The 23,300-nt window shown below is 44.7% G+C and overlaps 1 protein-coding gene across 1 annotated transcript in view; it reads left to right on the top strand.

Annotated features, from left to right (window-relative positions):
- The window catches only part of LOC119373603 (PRELI domain containing protein 3B), a 31,555-nt gene extending 12,299 nt beyond the window's left edge, over nucleotides 1-19,256 (top strand). Inside the window, exons 4-6 of the mRNA XM_037643658.2 lie at nucleotides 1,733-1,803; nucleotides 5,322-5,424; nucleotides 16,592-19,256. Coding sequence (XP_037499586.1) covers nucleotides 1,733-1,803; nucleotides 5,322-5,424; nucleotides 16,592-16,762 — 345 coding nt within the window. The 3' untranslated portion in view covers nucleotides 16,763-19,256. The remainder of the gene's footprint in view (nucleotides 1-1,732; nucleotides 1,804-5,321; nucleotides 5,425-16,591) is intronic.
- Nucleotides 19,257-23,300: the final 4,044 nt, after the last annotated feature.

The raw sequence follows: 23,300 nt of genomic DNA, 5'->3' as shown, positions 1-23,300 counted from the left end.
AATTTCAAATTACTTGTTATAGTTCTGGAGTGACAGCATTTAGAACCTCCAGTGATTCATATCAAAATAATTTGTAAGGCTAATTTCACTAGATTTTTTGGGCTATGTTCCAAAGGCCTCTTCTGTGCCGTAAAGTTACTGCATTATTTTTTTGTCCCCACTGTGCACAAGAAAAGAATGTGAGAAGTATTGCATGTACATTAGCATGCAAGCCAGTTTCGAAAATTGTTGTTGCATATCGGGCTGATATGCAACAAACAGAATCCTTCTATCATGATTTCATGGGGAATAAGAGAGATGCATAAAGGAAACCACAAAAGAACATAAGCTGAAAAAACTGGCTCCTAAGTTAACTCTGTCAAGTTAGCTTGAAAAAAATGTTCATAATGCTCAAAATTCACATGGACCAGTAGTCATTCATCACTGGGGTTTATTTTGTTTTGAATACAGTGTCATTTCAGCCATTTTGGTTGCACTATCAGCTTTCAGCATTACCAAGCACAGCTTCATGTACGCCTGATTTTTTCTGCCAGCTGCTTGTTGACATAACTTTATCTGCCCGTGAAGTGCTCGGCTGTGGACTCCGATATGCTGACTCTTGAATATCTAGCTGCAGTTACAAGGAGTCGGCGTGTGATGTTTTTGGTTTTACATTTTGATGCGCCAACGATGCGTGAAGTTTGTAGCTGCAGTTCCGAACATTCAGTGCACAATGTGCTTCTTTGTGCAGTTCGAGGTGTCGATCTATGAAATGTTTAGCTGCAGGTTCGAGGAGTCCATGTCGTGTACGATGTTCTTGACCACTGTGGAGATAGGCTTGCGAGACGCTTACCTTACGAGGCGACCGGCAAGGGACGCGACGTTCTCCACTGCCGCAGCGAACAAAGACGCTACGACCAGCTTCGTCGACTCTCCAGCACGGCGCAGAAAAGGCACTCGAGGCAGGATGTCAACAAACACAGGTTTATTAACCCAGGATACAGCACAGTGCAACAATCACGGGTTTGCGGGCCGTCAGGGTAACTCCGCAAGACCGATTGAGTACGCTTGCCGGCGGCGCTTACGACCATCACACAAAGGGCAGCAGTCGAGCGCACGGATGAGAAGCCGCCTGCTCGAGCAGCGCGTCAACCTCTCGTGCCGGCCTGAGTGCATCTCCCGCGAGCAAGCCCGCGCCAGACAGAAGCGAGCTCATGGGGGAAGGGGGTTGTCACTGGCGGCCAATGAGGACAGACGTTGCGCAGTGACGTAAGCTAGCTTGGTGGCGTGAGCATGTTCGGATGCGTGGCTCGTGCGGGGAAGACCAACGCATGGCTCGCACCTAGCAAAAAGGCCTGGCGGTGTAGCCACGGTAGGCATGTCGCCGGCGGTTCCCGGCGCTCGAGCCGCGCGGGGCCAGCACACGCGTTAGCTGGGGAACGAGGCGCCAAAAAGGAGGATGCGCTCGATTCCCACACCACGCAGGTCGATGAAGTCTACTGTATCTTGCCTTGCCATGGAAATTTGGTCATAAATTTATGCTGTACACATTATTTGGGGGCCATATTGTGACTGCATATCATTGTGTCGTTTTAAGATGGTTGGTGTAAGTAAACATTTCGATAATATGCGCATGTGATCGCTTTTGCATATCTAGCAATGGTCGTTGAATACACATTTAAATAGATGCATATATGCCATATGTAGGTGCATTATAGGCTGTTTAAAATGCTCCTTTGTTTTATTCTTGCAGCTGACCTTCTGTAATGAGATTTCCATTGTGGAGAAACTTACTTACACAGAACACCCTCAGCAGAAGGGCAGGTGAGTACCCAGTTTGGCTGCATACCACACTGAAAAGTAGGCACTGTTTTGTTCTTGGGATTCTTGGGAGACTCAGAAAAAACGAAAGAGACAAGTACAATTTGCCTTGATAGAATAAAGAACTTATTCTCCTGGCAGTTCCTTTTCTTCTGGGATCTAGATTTGCTGTCTTTAAGATCACTTCTGCATATGCATCAATTGCATGCTAATTCAAGGGTTGTTACCTTGACAATAATGGTCTACACAAAGTTGCTGAAGAAAGACTGCAAGGTGGTCTTTGAGGTTGGGATATTTCCAATTGTTGGCCTGTAGAAACTCTTCCTAGTCGACACGCAGCTGAAGATCTCCTTTCTTTTGTTTTTGTTGCTCATGGTCGCAGTCCTCCAGCACACAAAAAAGGCGCGACGCAGCTATCTTCAGGTTGTGAAATAACTTTCCTTTGACATGAGCTCCTGTACTGAAAGCAGTGCATCGCCATTTGCCCTTCATTGGGAACCGATATGATGCATACACGTTGCAAACGAGCACAAAATAAACCCTAGTCAATGGCACTGACACTCTCTGACCTCTCCCTCTCTCTCTCTGACCTCTCTGAGGAGATATGGTTGCCAACACCATGAATGGGGTTTTTGTTTTGGACTTAATTCTAACAAACAGGCACATTTTGGACTGGTTTTATTGGAAGCAAGGCGCCCGTTAGACTTGAATAAATGCGGTAAAACGGCCTTTCCTTGCAATCCTGTACAATCGGAGTTGCAGATCACAAGGTTGTGATTTAAGCAACTTTCACATGATATTTAAGCATAGTTATGCTGGAGAGACTTTGTACTCAAGTAAAGAAACCTATGGACATTTTCACTCCCATCTTCGGTTTAGTGGTGCACGTCCGGTGGAGGGCGGGGTCTTCCCACTATTCCGCAATCCATTTTGGCTGGCTTGGAACACAGCAAACATGTAAATGCCTATTGCTAGGCAGAATCATAGAAGCAGATGTATGCTGCGATATGTGAAGAGGGACAGGAATGGTATATCTCTCGACTATTTCAACGAATACTATTGAGACCATTTAGTTTATAAATGTACGTTTAACCCTGCCAAAGGTGCTTATTGTTTCACCAAATCCACTATTTATTTCTGCCAAAATCTATGCTAAAAATCTTCGAGTAATCTGTGAGCATTTTGTAATTGTGTGTTCAGCTGACAGGCAATACACTGACGTTTTCCTAGCTGAAACAGTTTTTAGCTGCTCTCTTAAAGGGACAGACAACCACACAGAACACAAATTGATATAGCTTTGCTAATATAAAGATTGTCTATTGTATTGGCTAAAACAAACCCTGTTTTTCTCTTTAAACACGGATTTATATTTTTATTTCTCCACTAAAGTCGGTAAAAATTACTTTTGGCACCCCATGCGGCAAAAAAGTTAGGATGCATATGATCCCCATCACGGGACCTTTAACTGGTGTACATGCTTAATTGTATCTATATTAGTGTTGAAATGCAGTACACTTTTTTATTGTAATCTTTTCTAACCTAAAACGTGCAGATATGCCTTCATTTATACTGAGCAGAACAGTGGCGCGGTCTTCGCTTGACGTATGATTTGATGCTCATGAACGGCAGCATGAAAGTTGTTAGCTGAGGGCCTAGTGGCACCTGCCGAGTTGGAGAAGTATCAGGAGCGTCTGACTCGTGAGCATAGGTCGGCAAACTCACTCATGAGTCGACTCACTCAGACTCACTCAGACTCAGATCGAGCCCTGAGTCTGATTCTGAGTGAGGTCGAGTGGGTAATATTTTGGTGAGTTTGAGTCCGAGTGATTCCGGCTGAGAAAAATTTCAGTGAGTCTGAGTCCGAGTGAGTCCGGTGGAGAAAAAATTTGGTGAGTCTGAGTCCAAGTGAGCTCTCATGGCAAAATATATTTCATGAGTGAGTCTGAGTGAGCACCACACTTTTTTGCCGACCTATCGTTATTTCTACACAACTTCACCATTACTATCAGCCCTATGTCGGCTCACGTTTGTACTCCCGCCGACTCACACATACTTCAAAGCACTAGCGTTGATACACCAGATCTATATTTATCAATCAAAGGCGTGAGTTACGTATTGGGGGGCGGCAAGTTCACCTCCCCCCGCAATCTCTTTCACAGAAAATTCTTGATAAAAATATATCTGGAAGTTACCTCTTTCAAAAAAATGTCCTTACTGGATTGCAACCACTGATAACTTATATTTGAAGGTACGAGGTCAAAAGGTGGTGCCAAGTAGAGCATCAATTACGCCAGATATTGGTGTTTAAGAGCATTGACACCATGGTCAAGAAAGGCAATTATACGCTAACCGACTCATGAGTCGACTCACTCAGACTCACTCAGACTCAGATAGAGCCGTGAGTCTGAGTCTGAGTGAGTTCGTGTGAGTAATATTTTGGTGAGTTTGAGTCCGAGTGAGTCCGGCTGAGAAAAATTTCAGTGAGTCTGAGTCCGAGTGAGTCCGGTGGAGAAAAAATTTGGTGAGTCTGAGTACGAGTGAGCTCTCAGGGCAAAATATATTTCATGAGTGAGTCTGAGTGAGCTCCACACTTTTTGCCGACCTATGCTTCGTGAGGCGGTAAAGGGACTTCAGGTAACGACGAGCGTTCGGAAAACATACTCTACCTGCTTTTTATATATTCAAAAACGGTTGAAAATGTCAAAATGAAGTTTCACTCACTCCTGTGAAAGCAGGACCTTGAGCATAATGAACAGTTTTCGAAGAGGGCTACTGGCATCGCTATTGCTTCTCAGCATTGCTCGAGGAAGGACTCGAACTTTTTTAGTGGCTTCTCAGGTCGAAAAATTCTGTTTACAAAATATCCACACGCTTTTGGAATCAACTGCTGCAGGTTTAATCACTACCGAGGGGGAGCTTTTTGTTGCACCGTAAAAAACTGGGCCAAGAAAAATCGGTTGTCAGTCTCTTCAATGCTCCAAAGCACTGTCTTCCGGTTTAGATGGGCTGCTGCACCGCCTTGCTCAACGATATAAGTCGTCACTATTGGTATTTGACATTCTGGGTGAAGTACACAGTGAAGTGACCATTCCCACATCTGCTTGAATTACTCGATATTCTCATTTGCCACAACTTGTTACATTTCGCAACTCACGTGTCACTCACATTTTTGTCATGGTGATTCAATGGCAGGCTCATTGCAATGACAGAAGCTTAGCACGGTGAGCAGTCCTTTGAAGCTCTTGCTAGAATTTAACAGTCGAGTGATGTTTCTAGCTGCGCGATACAACATTCTGCTAAGGTTGTGCGTGTACTGCGTTCTGAGCTTCTGTGTTCATAAAAATGACAGCGCGGACAGGAAACTTGTATCGTGAGCGGCGCCTAGTGTTACTAGTAGCACCCACTGTGTGCAGAATGTTGTATCTCAAGCTTGTGAGAGCACAAACAAAGCAAGTGTAGGGATTGTAAAGGGGAACGTAAGTTTCAAAATTTCTGGTAAATTGACCTTTTTTTTCTTTCAGCACGTTAATGACACAGGAAGCAGTCATCACAATCAGAGGAGTGCCTTTGAGCAGCTACTTGGAGGACTTTGTAGCCAAAGCAATCTCTTCAAATGCTGGGAAGGTAACAAATTGTTTTTCTCATACGTTCAACTTCTCTCTCGTTGCTCTTGAGCAACTTTGGCATTTACAGCTTTCGTGTGCGTAGGAGAGTTATCATTGAAATTGTAAAAGGCCCTGAGCATGCCGTGTATTCCAGTCTGTAAGACGTGGCCCTTATCCTACATTTTTGTCTGTGCATCTTATGCAAAATGAACATGCTAGCGTGACCAATACAGTAAAACCTCATTAATTCAAAGTCACTGGGACTGGGAAAAATCTTCGAATTAAACGGGTTTTCAAATGAACCAAACATACAAAAAGAGGTATGCAAGGAACTTTGCATTACTGAAAGTAATCAGAGGTGGTTGTTTGATGTGCCTGCTAGTTTGCGGCTCCAAGGGATACGTTTTCCAGCAATACCCGGGGTCCCAATTTTGCCGCCAGACCGGGAAAACGGCGGCCCTCACTGCTGCTTACGCAAGAAATAAAGGAAAAAGAAAATGGCCTCGGGGTCAACTGAAATGCGTGCCTGCGGGAAAGAAGACTTACTTCACTGCAACACAATGGTGACATGCCGGCAGCATGTTACCTGCTGCTCGCAGCGTCAGCGTGTCATGATGCGACGATTTACCCGTTCTTTCTTGTAAAATAAAGAATTTAATAATGACCAGTGTGATGGAATTCACGATGTGTTCTGGGTGGAAAACAGGATCATTGAAGTCTTCAAACTGGGTTTTCGAAGTAGGCATTGCAGGCAAGTACTCCGCCAGCAGTGCAAGCGCGCAAATTGCCGGAGCAACCTGCCATTTGGAGGTTCGCATACACCGCGAAATTCTGTCAGACCATCCTTTATGAATTCTTTATTTTCCCAGAAAGAATGGGTAAATCATGACGCTCTGATGTTGCGAGAAGCATGCGTCATGCTGCCCACGTGTCACCGCTGTGTTGCAGTGAAGCACATCTCTTCCGCAGGTGCACATTTCAGCTGACCACGATACCGGTTTTTTTTTGTTTTTTTTTTTGCGCTGGCAGCAGCGAGGCTGGTGTGCTTCACCTGTCAGTCATTAGTATTGCTACACTGCATTGCCTTGTAGCTCCTAAGGACCATCGTTTCTGCGGATTTGCGGCGGGCTGGGGAATTGGCACATGGCACCCAACGTTTTCGAGTTAACCGGGCTGGTACTGACTGCTCCTTCTAATTATCCACTCAAGTTTGCATTGCAAAATACGGGACCGCAGAAATCCTTTGAATTAAGTGGGATTTCGAAATAACCGAGTTCAAATTAATTAGGTTTTACTTATATGCATATTTTTTCTCAAGTGCAATAAACCTTGCACAACAGCATCCTGGACACTTTTAAGCTCCAGGCCAGACCTCTACTCATCATTGGAGTTTGTACCGATACACTAGAACCCACTTATAACAATATTCTAGTGCCATGGAAATTGTATTGTCATGACTGGGTTCCACGGGGAAAAGATGGGAGTGGAGATGGAACCTTGTCAGTGCTTCCATCATTGTAATGTTGGCAATGTGGCTGATGCCCCTCCCCTCCTTTGCCCGACTGTGTATTGTCCTGCTGCTTCCACGGGGAAAAGATGGGAGTGGAGATGGAACCTTGTCAGTGCTTCCATCATTTTAATGGCGGCAATGTGGCTGATGCCCCTCCCCTCCTTTGCCCGACTGCGAAAGCTCATTGAAGTTGAAAAGTGGACCTACCTCATTTCATGCGGGACACTGGACGCACAGCTTTGCCTACTATGCTTCATTGCCTCTTGTGTCTAATCTGCACACTTCTGTCACGTGTGGTAGGGGTCTTTTCTAGGCTTGTGCGAATATGCGAGCGCTTCAAATATTCGAACGAATACAGTATGACAATATTCGAATTCACTTCGAAACGAATTTAAGTTATTCAAAATTTCGAAGTATTCGACATGAATGGACATATATAAACCCCCTGTAAAGGTGGTTTCACTGCAGTGGAGGGGTGCTATATACACCTTTCCAGGGGAAATCCGCACTGCTGCGAAGTCCCACTTCAAGGTTAAATGAACAAGTTACCCTCACATCGATTCATAATTTTATTGCGATAGCAATTATATGGACAATCTCGGCTGGATTTTGCCGTCGCCGCCGCCGCCGTCATGCACCGTATGTATAAGTATGTATATATATATAAAAGCTCCAAAGAAAAATTATTCAGAAAAATGCTTCCGAAGCGCGGAATCGAACCAGGGACCTCCTGCTCCACAGCGAGTGGCGCTATCCACTACGCCACGAAATGCAGATCCTCCATGTAGCTAACAGCGAGCATTATATACACACCCTTTACCTCTGGACGGACTCAGAGACGGCAGGCGATAATAAGCGTTTCTTCATTACCAGCGAGATAGCGCTAGGAGCGCGACAGGCGCATTTAAAAGTAATCGGCGAGCTCGCTCGCTTCTTCTTATATTTGCGCAGGGAGAACCTTGTCCTTCCGCTGTCTGCTCGCGCGGTTTTCTCGTGGTGAGGAGAAGAGGGATGTTTCAAGCTTTCACCGTGATGTCTCGCTCATGTTACGGAGCGTACGAAAGTAACTCGAGCTCAAGGGACGCCGCTAAGCGAACAAACAGAAGACGAGTGCGAACTATCAAGTGTCACAGCTCGACACTTGAAGCACGCTAGTTTCCTTCGCTGCTTCGGCTGCCTTTGCAACAGGAGCGCTGTTCAAACTGAGAGTATCCATTGGCGAGCCTCACTTCGTATAGCATTAATTTCTTGCTATCGCATTCATTGCTTCGCCCTTACGGCAAAACTGTGACTTTTTTAAAGTTTAAAAGCTTGTTATACTGGCTTATATGCTCTAAGTATAGTGAATTTTAAAACATAACTTATTTTACAGGTTATCACTTGTATTCTACCGAAAGTCAAATCCTGCTATTATTCAATGTTGCTTCCACTTCCCTTTGAACCAAAAAGAATGACATTTGCACATGCCTTGTTTCAATTTTAAAAAATGTTGTGCAGGTTAGTTGGGTCATGACATATATGCTCATTTTTCTTTATATGTGATATATACTATTTGAATTAGATTCGAAATTATTCGACCAAATCACTATTCGCTTCGAATTCACTTCGAACCTAAAATTTACTCTTTGCACGAGCCTAGTCTTTTCATATTCACTGCTGTAACGCTCACCCCTACGGCCTTTCTTTGAGCCAGCCGCAGATGGCCTGCAAGATAGTGCACAGGCTCGTTATCTTGCCTTCTACCATGCTCACGCCTGCATTCCCCCCACCCTCTTTACCGGACTTGTTTATTTCTCAATGGAAGACTAAACATCGCAGCTTCTAACACTGACAAAAGACAAGGAGAAAAGCCACATGGCCGTGAACGACTTCGACACAGTCAACAAAGACAAGCACAAGTGACTTAATCCATTGGCAGAACTGTGTGAAATGAGGAGCCAGCAAGCATTCTGGCAGCACTGTCAGTGCAGTTGGTGTGGTCAGTTGGCATTTTAGAGGGTGGCATGGCATAGAGCTTTGGGCACAGCCCATTATGTTCGGAGAGGTGAAGGGGTGATGGAAGAGAGGCATGGCAGGCCGCTGATGCGGCGAAGGTCAGACCATGCTCCCACAAGGGTTGCAGCAAGTAGCACCACCTTTTTCCTTAACCCTTTCAGCCTGGATTTTTATTTTTCAAGGACATTTTTGTGTTTGTTTTCAATATTTTGTTATGACCTCAGAAGGCCACAAACGATTGAGCCAGTGGTGCAATTATAATGACATGACAGACATGGACATGGTCATCAGGGCTCAGCGGTTGTGAAATGAGAAAATGGCATCTTTTTTGCTGCTATTCACTAGAGTACACAAAATGTGAACCACGTCTCATTTTTCAATGTGATACTCATTGAAACAGCTTCGGTACGTCGACCCGAAATTGCGCTTAGCCGCCTCAGCTGACCCGCCACGGCGTCACCGATGACTTCGGTCCAAGCTTCTTCTTCACTACGGCTCCCAGCTCCGCAAGCATGTCACCATTTTGGTGTCAAACGCAGTGGGGATCATTGAAGAAGTATTCCCCCAAGAATGGCGAGTTTTGGTTTCATTTCCGAGGTGCTAGGGGAAATGTTGTGTCATGGTGTCAATTGACACCGCCAGGGCCGAAAGGGTTAAGAACCACTCTCTCTGGAAAGCATGTTTGATTGCGCGAGCATGCTGTGGCCATTGGGGCAGTGGTTGAGGGTTCAGCAGCTCAAATTTCATTTCTTATTTTCAGTTGGATGCAAGTCCACAACAAACATGAAGCGGCAAGAAACTGTAAAAACGATGTCGTGATAAGAGAGTTACGGTGTTTAATGATCGACAATGTGGCGTCGACGCATTTTGTGCTTTTCTCCGCTACTCATACCTTGGTGGATCTCTCCTCCTCGCAGGGTACTTCTTTAATACCTGTGACACACGGGCATGTTTGAAAGGCCATTGAGTCGATGGCCATCGAAACGCTATAACTACATCAAACTTGATGGAGTTCTCGCGTTGCCACATGACAGTTTTCAACGGCCGTTGAGTGGTTCAGGTGTTTCTCGCAAAAATTTTGTGGCGCTGCTCATCTTATTTTCGTTTTCATGTCGTCGTAAGTGAACTAAAATAAATCCACTTAAAAGCACACATTTGTGCGCTGTTTTGTTCTAAAATATCAAAAAAATTGTTTATACATAATTATAAGTGCATTATTAGTTATAAGCAGAGTTGGTTATAAGTTTGTTGAACAGCGAAACTGTGGCTACGTTACAACCGCTCTACCCGTCCGGCCGCTTTTGCGGGTTTGCCACGTAGTTTTGCCTGGTTTTGCGGTTGCGTGTACTCATTTCGTTTCATTACGTGCTTGAGTGACCGCGAAACAGATGACAAGGCCGCTATGGTGTTCTACATGGCTGCGATCATGCAGCTTGATGCTGGGATCGAAGCGGCTTGTGGCAAAACAACTTGTGACAAAGTGATAACTTGAAAACTTCGAAAACAAAGTAAACACGAGGAAATGAAAAATAAAAAAAGCAGAGCGCACGAATGCAGAGAGCAAAAAAAAAAAAAAAGCCAGCAATCATTATGGCAGCGGGGACACAAATGTTGCTTGTAGGGTAGGGGGGTAAGGTGTACTTGCTGGCGATAACGAGCACAGCGAGTGTTATCGCGAGCATACACAATTCCTACATTCCAAATGACACAAATACTTAAGTAAATAAGTTATAACGCCCATGCACACTACTTTTAATGCATACTCGTTAAATTTTTCCTTTTCTAATCATGAGTACGAGCACACTGGGAACGAGAGGGCGTGGTGACGCTGTTTCTGCTTCCGCCGCTCGATGGCCGTCGAAGTTTCAATGGAGTCATGGAGTGCTCCGTCGACTCGATGAGCCACTGACTCAATAGCCTTCGAAACTGCCCGTGTGGCAGCGCGTGCATCCCTGTTGAGTCAATGGACCATCGGTTCAATGACCTTCGAAACGTCCGTGTGACACGGGTATTAGTCACGTAAACTCTATGTCACTACCAGCATCACATTTGCGCTTTTCTGCTTGTTTCAAAACACTGTGCACTTCTGTTACAACAGCTCTGTGCTTTTCGTTTGCACACTTGCTACTTTGCCCCCCCCCCCTCCATCTCATGCTTCACTGCCATGGTGCTGCCATGACTTACCGGTCAAAGACCGCAGGCCGCCACAACTGGCAGCGCAACCATCTGCTACAGTTGCTATTCGGGATAAAATAATGCTCTAGAATAAAGCAGTGGAAACGTTATATATTTTATGAAAATATATAATGTTTGCAATGTCAGATGTCTAGCCTCAGCGCGAGTTCTGGGACAAATTTTGTTCAGCTGCAGTAGTGTGTATACGGATAGCAACAAGGCATGGCAAACCGGCTCGGCTGTGCTTCTTGCATTCTAGCCGATGCTGCTGTGTACATCAGAATATTTCCTGTGTTTAAATTATTGTGAGGAGAAGGAAAAGCGGCAACTAACAGTGTCCTAATTGTGAGCATCAGTGGTTCATTCCGAAGTGCTGTCCGGATACAGCTTTTTCAAATTGAAACTGAAAAGAGGCCTGTGACGGTACCGACATTCACATGGTTAGTGGCATCAATACTGATGAAGACACCATAGCATAGCCACAATGACCACATCTCTCTAGCAGATTTTCCATGTTGTGAGGCTGCTGCAAAAAATTGGTCTCAAACGCCGTCCTCCATCAGGTAAGAAAACTTGCCAGTCATGAGTGAAACCGCTGTCAGCCCACAAAGAACGTTTGGTGTGTTGTCGTGGCATTGACATCCAGCTGTTGTGTTGTGTGTTCCTCCCAAATCACACTGCCAAGCACAGATACACTCGAGAACGATTGTAATTGAAACGCAGGCAGTGTGGCACTGCGAATTGCAAGTCAAAACATGCACTACTTGTGGACACAAGCGAAACAATAAGGTATGTGGCAATACAATCACCGAACGTTTATTCGGTCTTAGTTGGAACCGCCGAAAAGTTCGAATAATCGAAAGTCCGAAAAAAAAGTACCATATATACTCGTGTAAGGGTTGCACTTTTTTTTTTTTCGAAATATTTGCTTGGTGCGGCCCTTCACGAATCAGGCCGAATGCAGCTCACCAAAGGTCTGTACTGTTTCCGCAACGCTAGCAGAGTTCAAGAGAGTCGCAAATGACATGCCAGGAATGTTTTTATTACGATGCCATTTCACTATCGCTGACCTCGCTATTGCTGTCCTCGCTATTGCTGTCCTCGCTGAACATTCCATGGAGTTCAGTGTTGCTTTTAACCCTTCGAGGGTCGAATTTTTTTGCCAGATGCGACCCGCCAGGGTCGATTTTTTTATTGCTGATTTACATTCTTATCCATTTCAGGAAAAAATGTAAATTTTTTAGGGTGACCATAAAGTGACAAAAAAATCATTTGCGTTGTTACAAACACAGGGTTTATTCATGTGAGATCAATTCTAAAAAAAAAAAAAAAAACCTATATGACTAAAAAAATTGTGTTCCAATAAACGCCTGTGTAGTTCACAGACGTACAAAAATAAGTGCACAAAATGGCGTCAAGTGGAAACACTGAGGGAGAAAAGTCTCTTTTGATACAGTCAGCATCGTCTTGCCGCTCGCTCTTTTGAGATGTCGCTCGCTCATAAACATCCGAGTCATAACTCATAAGGAACTCCTCGTATGACGGGCTGATGTTTACTGAACCAGATTCTGATTTGGCAGTCGTGCGGGGATTCGGAGGAATCACCCCTAGACTCACTTGCGGCAGAGAAACCGGTGCGCACATCTATAGTGCTAGGAAACTGGGCGGGTGAGCGCACTGAAGAAAACTATGTTGTTGTGAGTGTGTCCAGAAAGCAGAAACAAGTCCAAAACCTATAATAATCATTTGTCTTATCGCCAACGAGACAGAAACAGTTTTTGTGAGTCCCCGAAACCACAGTGGCATCGTTTTTGTCAGTGCACTGCCTGCATGGAGACAGGCGTAATCACGTGCTGAGGAGCAGTAAACAAGAGAATAACAAATCTGTCACCTTTTGAAAGATTCTAAGCCAGAAAGCCATCAGTATTGCAGGCGCAACAATGCGGGGAGCGGCCGAAGGACAAAACCGAAACTAGCCGGTGCACCGCTGTAGTAAAGCATAAAAAAAAAATGGAGAGACATCGGTGCAAGAAAAAAATTCCATGTATTCCTGCAACGTGGCAGCACATGCCAAGCAAGAAAAAGGATTTAAAAAAGGCGCGTTCTTTAAATATACAAGCGATGACGTACATGAATGTTTTTGACAGTCTTGAGGGTCTTAGCAAATGATGTACGTCATTGACCCTGAAAGGGTTAAGGCTCCAGGTTAAGCTTCAAGTTTCAGGAAGTTGTCTACATTATAAAGAGAGCAGACTCATGACGTCATTAAGAAGTTGGGCAAGTGGCCGCTTATAGGGTGGCATAGTCCTAGCGATTCCCAGAACATCGACAACTGTCGTGAGAATGCGGTAGCAGATAGGTTGTCAGTATAGTTGCTGCCAGATTTAGCATCCCTAAACCAAAGGAAACCTGAGTACAGTAGAACCTCATTGATACGTTTCCGAAAAAACCGCGAAAAATAAACGTACGAGCCAGGAAAACATATCATCCAAATCCAGTAAAAAGTGAGGCTGACAATCCCATATTGAGATGCAAGGGCAAAAAACATTTATTTCTCAAAAAACATAGAGGGACTCTCGATTTTTGAACTTCTGACATCTCGCTGGCACCCAGAGGTCAGCCACCTAGTTCAGGTCCTGACAGGAAACGTCCTGGTCACATGTGTTCAAATCCCGAGACAACCCAGATATTGCAAAATCGAACGCTGGGACAACCAGCATAAGCGTAAAGAACCACTACCGCCGTGGCAGCAAATGAAACCTTTGCGCCGCGTGAGCGTATGTTCTTTCTGCATTGGCGCTTGGAATAATGTGGCTAGGTTTGCTGAAGAGCTGAAGCGATTTTCTCGAACATACGCAATCAGGATATGATCATGCACAACTCACCCCGTCCGTGAAGAAAACTACCATGCCGCTAACGGCTTAACAAGCTCAACTCTGCGCAGTGCATGTAACAATCGCGGTACAACACGATATGCAAAATCTCGCGAAAGTGATGAGCGTCCCTGAATGCGACAGCTGTTCGTGGCTGTCGCGTACTACGTCGCACACACACGCTGATCAGTTTCCGTTCTGTCTTAACTTGAGACATGTGGCGGTATGTTCGCCGCCACTCGTAATCGCACCATCTCGCACGGCGGAACGGGTTTTAAAGGATAACACCAGGCGTTATGGCAACCGAAGGCGAAGTCCCCAAGCGCCCGCATTGCGATCTGTCGAGTCCTTCCAAATATGTAGGTGAGCATGTATCGTTTATTTTTAGCGACTGACAGCCAGAAACGTTCCAGATACCTTCCAGAACAAATTTCCTGTAGGTTCTGGCTACTTGCGGGTAGGCAGAAATGTCAAGCCAGAGAAAAACAAATGGCGATTGGAAGTGCGCCGCGCGATGGGCGGAGCAACCTTAAAACGAACGCGCTCTGGGTGAAAAGTGGAGGAAATGATGTCTTATCGGCCATATACACTGCGCACAGTCGCGGCGTTGCTATGGTTACGTGGTGCGGCATATTGTGTAGCGGCAGCGGTACGTGCCTTTGTAAGCACAGGCTGCTTACAAATGTGCCCATTTTCATTTTTAAACTCCTGCATCTTCTGAGCCCATTCAGAAATCACTGCTACGCAGAAAAAAGAAAAGTGCATAGGAAGCGAAATCACAATTAATACTACAGTCACGCAGTGTGCGTGTGAGTGCGGCAGGTTTTGGAAGAATATGATCAGAACCATCGTCACTGGGCTTGTAATGCTAAGTGGGTGCAGTAAGGAAAGAATTAAGTGACAATGGATTTGGGTGACCCATACCTTAAGCTGATCGAGTGCCTTTGCTACTGATGAACTCTGAACTCCCGGAGCAGCGTATGACACTGGCATTGGTGTACAGTGAAGGCATCATGCTAACCATAATTCAAGCTTATTTTAACATCTGCAAGTGGAATATTGCACAAAAGTGAATCAGCGTATTTTCCAAGCTAGTAGGACAATAAAACATAACATTCTGCATCTCTTTGTAACAATCCTGAGACCAAGCCTTGCTTGTCTGAGGAACACAATTATATGCTCTTGGGATCTTTCACAAAGACACAGTATTCATAAACTACAGTAAATGCGCGGTAATCCGACCCCCGTTAATTTGGGAAATTGGATAATTTGGGCGTGTTCTCTGGTCCCTGAAAGCATATGTATTGTTTAATGCCATCAAACCTTCGTTAATTCGGTCATAGTATTTGGTCGCAACCCGGTTAATTCGGAAGATCCTCGGAGTGCGCCAAGGATGAGGCGCTGAAAATGTGCGACGCAAATAAGCGAAAATGGCGTTTGCGAACAACCGAAACTGCCTCGGGCCTTCAGAAAGGCGTGGTCGCCATCCACAATCTTACCACAATTGTGTTGTCGGCAACCAAGGCTACAGCGGCGGCAGCAAACTTGTTTCGTTTTCGTTTTTACTCGGCGCACCTGAATTGCGTGGGCGCTATATATGATCATGTCAATACAGACTGGGGTCAGAGCTGCGACAAGCAGTAGGTTTGTTTTCACCGCTTGCCTTCAGAACTGCGTAGTTGCCATCCATGATTGCGCATTAGCAAGTCAGGTTTATTCAGCGGCAGGTGTGGTGCTGAGCAGTTTTGTTTTGACTCTGAACATAGGCTGGACGCATGCCTTCACAACTGCATGGACGCTTCGATGATGTCTTTAGCGACCACGGTTTCGTCCTCAGTGGATTCGTCACTCAGTATCTTCGTTGTGACTACAGGCAGTGTGCCCGCAATGTCACAAAACTCAGATATGGTGGAAGCTGTTAAAGTGAAGAGCTTGAACCGCGGTCCACATGCTGGCATATAAATCGCTTGCTACATTGTGATGGATGAATGGTCAGTTGCCGGCCATTTTTCTGGTGAAAAAGTTATCACCACATGCGTGTGGTGGTGTTGGTGACGGTGCATATTGAGGGGTTCAGAGCACGTTTCGGCTGACGGCGCAGGGCTCTTGAGCCGCGGTCACATTGTGTACGACGTCGCAAATCACGAAAATGGCGGCTTTTACACTGCTCTTGTGCAAAATAAGTACTGGATTTATGTATTCACCAAGAAAGTGAAAATGCATTGGTGCAATAGGCACTTAAATAAAACTTTTAGCTGGGTGAGTTGGTTCATATTTCAAGGAAAACTGTGTTCGTCCGTGTTTGTCTTACTGTGTCCCTGTTTATCATTTAGTGCATACCAGTTTTCCATGTAATATGCACTTGTTGATTGTTTTCTTGATACTTTCGATAATTCGGCATTCGATTAACTGGAACATTTTTTTTTTCGGTCCTGTGAAATCCGAATGAACAAGCTTTTACTGTATAAACATATGAGGATATTTTTCTCCTGACATCACATTTTTGTCACCTATTTTTCAGTGGTAAATTAGTTCGGAAAAGGAGTTGCTTTTCTGTGAAATACAAATATGGCCTTTACGTTTTGCAGTTGCTGTTTCTTACACGGTGTATTGGCCTCATTCTCTCTGTGCAGGGACGCTTGGCTATGGAATGGGTTATAGGTCGTATGAGCCAAGAAGTACAAGAACTGACAAGCCGTACTGTGAAGAGTGTTGACGGGATCATCACATCAGCTGCCAAGAAAAGTATGGATGACTTGAGCCACTTGACTGCATCAGAGCCACATTACCATTTCAAGAACTGACATTGGGCCTTAGCTAACTGTATGTTTTTAAAAGGAAGGAGCAAGACACCAGATTAGGAAACTTAACCAATTGAGGACAACTGGCTGAACAGCCATTTGTTCTATCTGTGCCAGTGTGGGCGTGATGATGGAAGAGCTGATGATGGATGATGGAAGAGAGGTTAGATGTCTTTAGGTCTGCAGTGTTTGTGAAGGTTTTTGACCAATTTCCATCTTGGTGTGCCCACGCAAAGGTTGTGCATTTGTCATACATGTACAATGTTCTTGATGTATGTTGCATTCAAGGGAGCACAGTGCGCACATGTACAGCTGTGTTACGTGTTGACAGGGACTGTTTTGTCTCTGTTGAAATGGCAGGGCAGACTATTTGGCTGGCATTAGTGCGTGCAGTTCAGTGCATTTTTGTAGCTCTCCAGACTGTCTATTTATATGTGTGGATCTGCAGCAGTGACTTCTTTTTTTATACCATCTGGAAGTGAGTGGATGCTGCTCTGTATACGAGCCTCACATTATTTAATGGCATTTGCTTGTATTTTTAAGCCATTTGGTTTAATCATACAGGTCTCTCTCAATCTGAAGCTAGTAAACTCGCATTCTTGTTTGGCTGAAAGATGTTTTTTTCCTTCAAATTGAAAATCGAAATTCTGATTAAAGATTGCTGATAAGGACAGTCAGGCTAGAAATAACTGGTATCTCACTTTACTATAGTACCAAAGTTATAGCCTCTGGAACAGTTTTGCTACAGCAAATTGGATAGAAGTGCACTGGTCTTTTGCCTGTACTGTAATGTACGCTTTGTGTGTGTGCTGTGCCAGCTGCATGTTATTTAATGTTTGTGAACATAGGCATTCAGTTTTATTATGTAATAGAATATTTTCTTTTTTGCCAGCACACTTCTTGATTTTCACTTAGGGAACCATTTCATTTATTTTAACCTTTGCAGTCCACTTGTGCAATATTTATGCACTAGAAATCCTGGTATGTTTTTCTGCCATATGCAGAAATACTGCTGTTCATGCATATTGCATTTTTATAGGTGTCTCCAGGTAACGCATGTTGCCGCATAATGTGTGAATACGCTCGTACCTGTAAATTATGCTTCCTATGGTAAATTATTTAATTTTGCAGATTGATTTGGATTGTGCATTAGTCGTTTCTTTTTTTTTCATAATCGTGCTGCAGTTATAGTTACGAAGCTTTCTTGTTACTTCAATATTATTCTTTTAAATATTGAATGAACTTTTGTTATTTGCAAAATCAAGCATTAGACTAAAATATATACCTGCTCATATGCGAAAATAATGCAGTTATATACAACTGTGTATGAATATTTTCTTTAGCTATATACAGTATCTCTCCATTAAAGATAAATGTAGATCTGGTTGATGGGTAGAGAGCTTGAGTATTGGGACTCTTTAGACGCCATGTGGCAGGCGTTTCAATCATGTAGCCTCTGGAAACCTTGTGTCTGACTCGCATTGTGCTATTTGGGTATTCAGAACCTCCTTGACCATGTCATAGGCCTGCAAAAGCCAGGTACCACATCTGTAGCTCGATAGTGCTTGTCTGTCGAAGACCTTTGCTGTAAGGAGCCTCATAAAGCTTTGGTGTACATGTTACAGAATGCATTCTGTCCACCAGTTTTAGTAAAAATCCGAAAAATTCTGTGTGGAGAGTGTATATAGCCAAATAGCAGCAGTAAAATTTGCGAGCACAGTTATGTTGTCAGTGAAAAAAATGTGCCACAGTTGTTCTGCCGTGTTCGAGCAGTTTTTTGAGGTGACAAGCTTTTGTGAAAGCATAGTTATGGTAACGCAGACCCTCACTTTTAGCCAGAAATCTTGAGGAAGGTGTGCAGGCATAGGAATTCAATTTGCTGCAATTGAAGACACAAGTGTGACTGCCACTTTCACTAGGTCTTTCAGATGTGATTAAGCAGTCCATCGCACAACTGCACTCTTGTCAGCTGTTGGATTGCTGCATACATTTCTCGTTCGTACCTGTCAATCGTGTGGCCTAACGCTTTTACTGTTTTGCTCCTGCAAAGTTATCAGTCTTGGAGCATAGTTTCTGGTATTGTGGTTTCTTGGTGCTGATGTGTTCGACTGTGGCATGTGTTGTTGCAGGGCTGTGTATGAGTTGCGTCCAGTGTTTTGACATTGGTTGCTTGCTCAGCCTTGAAATGTACCTTAGTGTAAGTAATGTGGGATCAGCCAGTACCTTGAGAGATTCTTCCACTCTTGCTTTAGCATACTAGATGTAGGAGACGGAGAGTGTGCATGCGTGCATTTGCTCCGGGAACAAATTAAACAGGCTATTTTTATAATGACCTGAACTTTTCAACATTTGGTGCAAACCACACCTTGATATGTACTATACGTGAGACCAGCCATGTACTGTACAGTATTTAATTCTCTGGATTAGGGTTTTTGTCTACCAACTGAAGGTTTAAAAAAGCAAGTTAAATGCTGTAAACAATTTGGTATGAATAAAAATGGGAACATTATCACTGTCTCCAGAATTAATGTAGTAGTGTTTTTTGTTTCCTTCAACACTATGACCCTTTTCATAAATACGCCACCTGACGGTGGGATTTTCGTCAGTTTCGCTTCGCAAAGGAGCGTGGGATAGCCCGCGCCATCGTGAGGGCATGGAAAGCGAGCCGTCAAATGCGTGAGTGCTGTGATGTTTGTGTTGGCGGCTAGTTCTCCGTGTCATCCGCTGAAATCTCACCGTTTGCGTGCTTGAACGAGCTCTTAGTACTCTCCGTTGGCCTTTCTGAGGCGCTTCCGATGCACAATGAGCAACATTTTGTACCCTTCAACGGGTTGGACGAGCAGTTTGGCTCGACTGCCGCGGTTGCGGGACCGTGACCACAGCCAACTCGCGTGCGCGCCCGGACCGGGAAAAAAAGGCTCGCCGAAGCTACAAACTTCTCGCCGAAAGCTACAAACTACAAACTTCTCACCGAAGGAAAGGAAGGACGTCACTGTCGCGGAACTATGCGACCGCCGCTACCGGTGAAAATCCTGTCCGCCGCAAGCCACACCACGCAACTATTTTGCGGACGCCACGCGTTGGGTATATTTGAATGCAGTGGCGTAGCCAGGGAGGGGGGGGGGGGGGGGGCACACCGGGCCCGTGCCCCCCTCCGAAAGTTTTTTTTGCCATGGCACACAGAGCACAAAATGACACTCTACCACATCTGCCTGCCCGGCCCTCACTTCAGATCAAGTTGCCCCCCCCCCCCCCTCCCGAAAAAAATTTCTGCCTACGCCCCTGCTTGTATGTACTAAATGAACGGTACGCAACTTCATTTTTTATTTTTATGGCTGGCCTTACGAACCCTCGCAGTATTTCTGCACAAACAATCTATCGCAATGCACCGCATGCAGACACTCGGGATGAAGACTATTCATTCGTAAAAGCAAGGCTACACATGGCGCTGTGAAATAAGCACGTCCGTTTCTGTAGCGCGTTTACAAAAACGGCGCCCTTCCGCACGTTCGTTTGACATCACGTACGGAGAGAGAGCACGTGAGTTTGTTGTTCAAGTTATATCGTGTACCTTATCGCTGTTCTCGTCGCGATATCCTCGATGGTGGCACATGGGAACGCAGCACTTCTGCAGCATTGCAGCACGCCGTCTCTACGAAAAACGTTGATGGCAGTTCACGATTCGGCGGTGCTGAAATGTCACGCACTGGCACATTGCCGAAGCCTGCGTCGTCTGCTGCGGTGCCCTCACAATGGCGGCAGACTGTAGTTTGCGTGCGCGGCGCCAGGGGCGCCCTTTTTCGAAAAGGGTCTAATTTTAATGTGTAAATTAAATTCCAATGACAGTTTGTACAATGAATGCCATTCGATCTGTGGTGGTGCTACACAGGGAAAAGTAATGTCATTCAGTCATCATATCCTCGATGCCACATTTTACCTTGTGTCTCAAGTAGAGAGTGTTTATTTTCAGAATACCTGCATTCGAGTGCAATGCCAAACGAGTTTCTCGAACTCATTTGAATGCAGAAGTCATTTGATTCTAATGGCATTAAATATCACTGTGTAGCAGCAGAATAACGTCATTAGATGCTAATGTCATTTCCTTTTAATGACTGTAAAATGCCCAGTGTGACAAGAGTATATCATTTGCAACATAAAAATAGGTGTGCTTTAGTGGTAGTAATCATTTTAATGGCAACAGTACTTGCATAACAGTCCCACATTTCATGGCGAAGTCACAGTTCAGTAATTGTGAAATCTGATTGTCATGCACCTTTTCTCTGCAGCTGTGTTCCTTAAACCTTATTAGAATAGTTTTTTTTTTTTCATTAACTTTCATGTTCATCAAGGGCACAATGGTTGCAGCTATGATATTTTGCTTTTGGCTTTTTCATATAATTCCATGACAATTGTAAATGGCACTTTGTCATGGAATTTATTTATTTCACTGAAAAGGACCTGGCCAATTACCCCCCCCCCCCCCCATTTTTTTTCACTGATAATACTTGGCAAAAGCCAATTTTATTACAGCAGTGGGCTTTCATGATTTTTGTGAGTTTCCGAATTTGTAGGAATCTGAATCTGCCATGCTCATGCCTACAATAATAGGCTGTTCCTCACGCCATATTATGAAAATTAGTGCATATTGTGTCATAATGGGAAACACGAAGTCAGTTTAGTTAATGAAGCAACGTTTGCTATTGTCATTAATTGACAACAGCAAATCAGAATGACAGCAAGTGCACAATCATTGCATATTGCCAGTAGTAACATTTTAGCACCTGCGTTGTATCAATGTTACTTTCGTCCGTGTTTCTTAAGTTTCGTGCTGCTGCTTTCAAGGTCATGTACAAACCAGCTAGCCCGGCAGTACAGCCAAATTAACATACGGGGCTGAAACTGGGAGAATAACAGAGAAACTGGGAAAAAAAATAATTATGGCAGCTGCACACCAGTGGGGCCAAGCCTGAAGGAAAAGGGGAGCTGGGTGGGCTTCCTTGTTTCTCTTTCTTTCTTCTCTTTCTTTCACTTTCTCTCTGTTTCTATTTTTTTCTTTCTATCTCTATTTCTTTCTATTTCTCGCTCTTTCCTTTCTCTCTCTCTATCACTTTCTCTTTGTTTCTACCTCTTTCTCTCTCTCTTTCTTTGTTTCTCTCTCCGGGTGACGGAACTTGTTCTTCTAGTTCTTTTTCTTTGCCCTGTGTTATTCACTATATTTTAGGACGTCATATCCGTGACGGAAATGCGTCAGTGGAGCCGTGGTGGACCCCGGCATAGAACACTTTCGTGTTAGAAAAAATAATGGTGCTGAGCAACCTACATGCGTAGGACAGACAACGAGGTTCAGTTACATCGACAAGATGGATACCAAGGGATGGGAAAAGCAACCGAGGAAGGCGTAGATATGGTGACGTGATGAAATTAAAAGACATTTGCAGGCATAAAATGGCATCGGCTAGCACCAGACAGTATTAATATCTGGGGTCTTAAGTCCCAAAACCACCGCATGATTATGAGGGACGTCGTAGTAGAGGGCTTCGGAATACACCTCGTGCTGTTCTTTTCACGTATATGACGTCGCGCAGTACACGGGACTCTACCATTCCGCCTCCACCGAAATGTGACCGCTGCGGCCGGGATCGAACCCGCGACCTTCGGGTCAGCAGCCGAGCACCGTAACCTCTGATCCACCGTGGCGGGCTGCACCAGGCGGTGTAGTGGAGATAATTGGGACGAGCACTCGTTTATAGGGACCGTAGTGCAGTGAGCCTCGCTCGCTCAGGAATAGCCAGAAACGTGGTCCCAGTTGCAGATAGCAAGAAGCAAAACTAATTTTGAATACGAAGTTTATAAACAGTGCTAGAGTACTGCAGGGACAACTTCCTAATGTGACAACAAATTGCTGAATGTAAGCAACAGCTGCATTTCAAGGCTGTCATCGGACAGCTTGACTCGCTTCTTAGCGAATACGTTCGCACCTACCCTAAATAGGAGCTCGACGGATGCGCTATGCGGTACTCGTGTATTCACTTTCAGGAAGAGCTGGCGAACGCGCTGAAAGTTTTCCTTGAGCCAGCTCATCGCGATGTCATGCGGCACCAAAGACAGTCGCACGTCTTCAGTTGGCGATGATTTCGAAAAGGCATTCCCGAAGAAGTCATCCTCCGTTCTGTTGGAGCTCACACCGAGTTTTGATGTACACAAGCCAAACAAATCTCGACAGCTCGCTTTTGACGGTTACGAGGACTGCATGTCGCTTTACTTCATCGACATTCAAGGACAACTTGAACCTCTATAGCAAGATAGCCGAAACTATAGCAGATCCACTCAAGAAATTTCGGCAATTTGCTCCCCATTACAATTTGCCCCGCACAATAAAGGACCCCACGCGAGGTCGCCTTGTCAACGTTTGGAGGGCCGACAGCAGTCCACCGCTGTGACACAATAACGTTGCGGCGAGCTCTGGGGAAATGGCTCCTACAAGACGAATGAACTTTGTGTAAAACTCCCGGGATAATTGAAATAAAAAGTAACGAGTAAC

This window comes from Rhipicephalus sanguineus, chromosome 1, assembly GCF_013339695.2.
Source record: "Rhipicephalus sanguineus isolate Rsan-2018 chromosome 1, BIME_Rsan_1.4, whole genome shotgun sequence".
NCBI classification, from domain to species: domain Eukaryota; kingdom Metazoa; phylum Arthropoda; class Arachnida; order Ixodida; family Ixodidae; genus Rhipicephalus; species Rhipicephalus sanguineus.
Note: the sequence above shows the minus strand (reverse complement) of the source record. Positions and strands in the feature narration are given on the sequence as shown.